Source organism: Scardinius erythrophthalmus (genome assembly GCF_964197995.2).
Source record: "Scardinius erythrophthalmus genome assembly, chromosome: 1".
In the NCBI taxonomy this organism is placed as follows: domain Eukaryota; kingdom Metazoa; phylum Chordata; class Actinopteri; order Cypriniformes; family Leuciscidae; genus Scardinius; species Scardinius erythrophthalmus.
In genome coordinates, this window is record NC_138221.1 from 27,016,298 (window position 1) to 27,022,280 (window position 5,983).

At 35.6% G+C, this 5,983-nt stretch overlaps 1 protein-coding gene across 1 annotated transcript; it reads right to left on the minus strand.

Annotated features, from left to right (window-relative positions):
• Positions 1-990: 990 nt before the first annotated feature.
• On the minus strand, positions 991-3,795 carry LOC308706258 (phospholipase A2 inhibitor CNF). Its single transcript, XM_081391800.1, has 5 exons — positions 3,345-3,795; positions 3,150-3,263; positions 2,506-2,649; positions 1,727-1,834; positions 991-1,524 (listed from the first exon to the last, which is right to left on the minus strand). The coding sequence occupies exons 1-5, from the start codon at positions 3,391-3,393 to the stop codon at positions 1,334-1,336; spliced, it is 606 nt and encodes a 201-aa protein (XP_081247926.1). The 5' UTR covers positions 3,394-3,795; the 3' UTR covers positions 991-1,333.
• Positions 3,796-5,983: the final 2,188 nt, after the last annotated feature.

Here is a 5,983-nt window from a genome sequence, read left to right on the forward strand (position 1 = left end):
GCTGTGTCTTTTTCTGAAACATTAAGCTGATCACATGAAGTAGCAAGAAAATGAGTGATTTTTGTTTTGTTTTTCTTTTTTCTTTCGATTATACAATCCACCGGTGTGGTCTAGGTTGTGTGTCACAATTACACTATTATATCAGTCAGTCTCCTGTATATAAAAACAGTTTATAAATAAATAAATGTAAATAATAAATTCTACAGTAGGTCATAGGTCTGCAGCCTCTCCATATAGTGTCATTTCACCGTATTTCCTTCTCCTCCTACTGGACGCATCAGGAACAACAGGGGCGTAAAACTGCTTGGGGCGTATATCTACCGGCTCCAGCCTCCCCATATAGCATTTTTCAGATTAGAATGTTTCCGCTTGGTTCAGACACAACAGTGCCTGGCAGCATAGCAAAAACCCGTTGTATTAATCCCCGGAAGGGAAAATCCCACATGAAACAGCACAGTAAAAACAGGAAGAACTGGATCTGGCAGCCAAAGCAGACAGGGGACTTGAGGAGCAAATATAGTCAACAGAAAGTCCCCAGCATGACAAGAACCATCATGTTTTGGTTATACTTGTGAGGGCCAAATATCCTCACTTATAGTGAAATATTATGACAGCCGATTAGTGAGGGACATTTAACTGCTCCACACTAGTTTAAAAAAGCTTAGAAATCATTTTTATTTAAATAGTGTTTCGCACATGTTTGTGTGATGGGTAAGTTAAGGGGCAGTTGGGTTAGGCCATAGAAAATATCTTTAACCTGATATTAAATCAATGGAAGTCTATGCAATGTCCTCACTTAACAAATGTGTACGTGTGTGTGTGTGTGTGTGTGTGTGTGTGTGTGTGTAACACTGAGTAAATATACATTATGTTTCTTGTAAATGTCTGTGCTTATTTCAAAGAATATAATTTGTTAATGTTGATCTAAACTCTGAGGCTCTGTCTGGACATGCATAGTTCTTTTTTTTTATTTATTTTTTTTATAATTATATAGGATATTATACATGTTCGTTGTTGTCTAAATACATTAATGCAATAATTTGTTGTATTTGTTTAGCATTTAAAAACACACACTGGGTTCCAAAAGACTGAGGCCAATAAAATGCTTAAATTTCAAAATACTTAATTTTCTGTACATTTTATTATCAGATCAGTATAACAATTTTAGTGCAAAATTTATAAAACATTTTTTTTTAAACCCGTTGAATTTAAGTATTTTCAGCACTCTGATAAACCTTAAACTTTTATAAACAAAACTATGTTCAGTGTTTCCACGGTTAAGTGTAAAGCGTGGTAATTTGGCTTCTGTGGAGTCTTTCTGTAGAATCTGAACTCAGTTCAGGAGGAAGTAAAACATCAGAGAACAGCAGAGAAACAAGAAGCTCTGAGAGACTCTCTCTACAGCGTTACACAGATTCCCCTCACAACATGTGACTTTAGCACGAGGTTCAAATATCCATCCTGGCGACCCGCATGCAAATTCAGATGCACATCCTTTCATCACTGATGAGTGTGGAAAATTATCTGTTTAAAAAAAACAAAAACAGGAGTTAAATCAAAACCGAAAGCAAACTGAAGTGTCGTAGCAACACATTTAAACTGGTCTTGTCATGTCTGGAATTATTGTATAAAGTGAAGTATCCAATATAAAGAAATAAATCACTTTTGATGGCAATACAGGATAAAATAACCATTTAATTTTCTTAATCCATCACTCAATTCTTACGATTTTCAGTAAAGCAGTGATTCTCATTCCCCATACAATCCACTGTCAGTGAGCAGTCCTCCCAGTTACAAGAGTAACATTTCTTCCCATTGGGTTGAGAGTTCAAGTCTGTGAAAGAAAGAACATTTTAATTTCTGTGAAACACTGGAATCAAACAACAATTCCTCAGCTGTGGATCATGAGCCTTACAATAGAAAGTTAACTTTCTGAAAATACAAAGGCAGCGTTCTAGTTGAAAAATATTAATTTCTTGAGCAAATAATAGATTAATAAGACCAAAGATCGCCTGTTAGATACACCCAAACTGAACTGCATCTCATGTTTAACACATCAGAGCCAGAGGTAAATTCCTGAAGGATTGGCCGAGATGAAGCTTTTCTCTGCGGGAACATGAGAGCTGAACGACTGCTGATGGCCTGGAGCTCACATCTCAGAAAACTTCAATACAATAGCCACTATCTATCTCTATGTTTCAACCACTACACTCAACAAAACAAACAAAGAAAACCTCTCAAAACTACATCCGCGTGACACAATAAGATTTGTAAAATGTGTAATTGCTCCTCCGCAATTGTCGCTCACTGTGAGAAATGCTGCCTGTGTAGATCCAGTAGATACTTGTGAAGTGATACAAACTGGTTCCCGTGTGATATGAGTAGAATATATATGTTGGATGGAAAGGGTTCTCAGCCAATCAGATTCAAGAACCAGAACCAGAACTAGCTGTATATAGGTACACTTAAATGGGCATTAGGTCATGGTTAAATAAAGAAGCATACCTGGGGCAGGGCTGTCATTGCACATGTCGGTGTCGCAGCACTGGACTGAATATTCAATTCTTTTGTGTGTTGCAGTAAAAGACCAGCTTTTACATTCACTTGCTCTAACACAAGCTTCATCAATAGTTTCATGCTTTACACCAGCTAAATACAAAACAGAAAAAGAAAGAATGAAGTAACAGCTTGGGTTTAAACTGCATAAAATACATGGCACGACACTAATTTGATAGTTAATTTAATTATTTAAAGTGTATTGTATTTGCATTGAACGACATTCATCACAAACCCAGACATTTTTCATAAGATTTTTACAAATCCAAGTTCCATACAAAAACAGTTCATTTGGTGACTATAGGATGAAATACAGAAAGTATTTTTTTGGAATTATTTCAGAGCGTTTTGTGTTTATATATGCGTTTTGTGTTTATATATGTTATATATATATATATATATATATATATATATATATATATATATGTGTGTGTGTGTGTGTGTGTGTGTGTGTGTGTGTGTGTGTGTGACTTAAAATATTTTTACCATTGATATCATATTATTATACCTCTAAAATTATTTTATATAAGATGTTCAATCATTTTAGAAATATTTTCAAGGTCAACAAAAGTAAATGTGCACTCTTGACTTACCCATATATTCTACTCTTCTTAAACCCGCACACCTGCTCTCTTCCTCGTAACATCTCAAAGTTTTGTTACATGTAAATTCTAGGTCATAATATTCAGAATAGTCTTGAGAGAATCCTGAAATGACAATGAAAATAAACATTCATTGACCCATTTACATCCCGAATATCTTCAATATACTGTATATGTTTTCTGTACCTTCAGTGAGAAGAATGAAGAGAAGAGCAATGGAGACGTGGAGATGCATTTTGTGATGGAAGACAAATGAACAGATGAAGTTCAATCACCCTTGATGTAAAAGTGTGTTTTCTGTCATTGACTGTCAGTGTCAGTAATGCTCCGCCTCCTCCACACATTCACCTCAACCGTCAGTTTACTCACTTCTGCACTGAGTTTCTGCTAAAGTCACAATGAGCAACACAATCACTTTCACATTTTCTGACTTAATCCTCAAGATATTAAGCATCGCGTTAGTTCAGGCAGGTCACGTCAGCCGGTCCATCCATCATTGTCTCTAAAAGTTGTAGGAAACACATTATAATTATAACCAACGTTAATGGCAAACACTTTAGAGTTCAAAAGATCTTTACATGACTTCAATTCATGGGTTTATTTTTCATGTAGTCCCATCTTTTTGAATACCCACACTGCTGTTTCATTTGTCTGATTGGCTCTATTTCATAGACTTCAAAGACAATGCAATCAATTCATTAGAAACACCTGTGGGTCCTCAAAATGGCAGATCTGGGACTAAATGGTACCCATAAATAGAGGAAATTTACATGTTTACATAAAATAAAAAGTTACTGTCATTGTAATGTGCATTCTTGCTGCTTTTTATTTCCAGTATGGAAAATCCCCGCAGTGACTGCACACAACCTCCGGTAAGTCATTGCAAAATTTATTTCAGTGCTGTTGCCATGCACACAATATTTTTTTGAGGTGTCCACATGTATAATCCCTTTCAGTCTGATGCACATGAAACCGATAGCCTACTGTGCAACACCTTTCTAGAGTTCAGGTATGAGGCCCTCTTTACCCAAACATTGAATTATCTGTAGCCTATCTGCACTTCATCTCCTTGTTGATATATATATATATATCAATTTTTTTTCCCTCGTGCAGGAATCAATTAGGTGGCAGCTATTAAGAAGGATAGACTGGCTGCTGTAATCAGTAGGGAGCCCATTGATTTTGAATATCTCCACTTCATCACCTATCAGCAGTGGTGGAATGTAACGAAGTACAAATACTTTGTTACTTAAGTACATTTTTCACGTATCTGTACTTTACTTAAGTAGAATCAACAGTGCATACCTTTGACTTTTACTTCGTTACTTTTTGCAGCAATTATTATACTTTCTACTACACTACATTTCTACAACGTTTCGTTACATTTTCGTTACATTTTCTGATCAGTTTCCCCCCCCTGCCAAAACAAGGAATGAAAAAAATCTCCATGTTTTCAGTGCTGACGCATTCATGTAACATGTAAGGGTGGCGCTACCAATAAAGCACCTAAAAGCTGTCACAAAGAACCGGCAAAAGTAATGATTATGAATATGTAAAATATAACAAGGAGACATTTTAATTGTTTATTAATAAACAAGTGTTTTACTGTGTCAGTGTCGGCTGCAAAGATGAAGTTTACGATGCTGACACGGAAACTTTGCAGTGAACGCGCCTGAGAGAAATTCACATTTCATAGATTACATGCAGAGAACACAGTCTGTTTTCTTTCGTTTTGAATTGCTCTGTTTAAAAGTAGACATTTCAAGCTTTCTATATATGCGTTGCAGGTCTGTGAGGCAAGTAGACTAGGCCTACCTTATACGCTGAGTTTTGGGTTCATTTCTCCAGTTCAGGCACCTCTGTGTCCTGATTATCTATTGTCTGCTATATTTACTTCTTATTTATTAAATCCGGGCAATTGGTTGATGAAACATTGATTAAAATTAAGATACAATTAATACAAAATGAAATTCACTTTAAAGAAAGGCTTTGTACTGTTTGAGGACTCTGTGAAAGTTTTAAAGCAGTCTAGTGCTGCTTTCAGAGCGCTCACGTCCGTAACCGGAAAACTATGTAGGAACACCTCAAAGTCTGCAAAAGCTAGAAGAGAGGGCTGGCAAAAAGTAGCAGACAATTTAAATCCGTTAGAAGTGGCCATGTTATATGTCTTTATCACTTATCAGCCTATATTTTTGTATTTTAATAATTGCATAATTACTTTGTTCATTGTAATGTCAGAGTCACCACCCTAGAACATGGGAACAAATAAAAGTGAAGTAGCCTACAAAAATATTCTACATAATGGTAATTTTTAGTTATATTATAGTTTCTTTTATAAAAGGCGCCGTTAAATAAATGGTTGTCTGTTTATAAAAGCAACCAAGAAAAAGGCTGAGGAAAAAAAAGAGAAAAGATCTTAGTAGCCTACACTGTAAAATATTTTTTTTTGCTGCATTAAATTAAGGCCGTATAGTCCTTTCAACTGTTAAATCTTGAGTAATGATGAATTGCTTTGACTTGTGAAAGTGAAAACTGATAAACTTAATGTAAAAATATTTTGCCATGAGTTATTGATCACATTTTTCCCGAGTGCAGTTCATTGTAATGACATTGTGTTTTCCTCTTTTGTGCACTTTTACATAATACACCAACACTTGTATCTGTTCCCAAGAAAGTGGTGGCTGAAATGTGTGCAGTAAGTGGACATTTTCTAACTTTCCAAAGGAAAGAAAGTATAAGACTTTGTAATATCCATTTGTTTCTATTGCACTGGACAGTGAATAAACCCTCTCAGAAAACTGTCATATGGAGAAACTAGCCTACCT

Coding starts and splice junctions, on each gene's coding strand:
- LOC308706258 (XM_081391800.1), bottom strand. CDS start 3,393: ATGCATCTCCACGTCTCCATTGCTCTTCTCTTCATTCTTCTCACTGAA. Junction 3,264..3,344: donor CTTCATTCTTCTCACTGAAG/GTACAGAAAACA, acceptor TTGTCATTTCAG/GATTCTCTCAAGACTATTCT. Junction 1,835..2,505: donor CAATGACAGCCCTGCCCCAG/GTATGCTTCTTT, acceptor TTTCTTTCACAG/ACTTGAACTCTCAACCCAAT.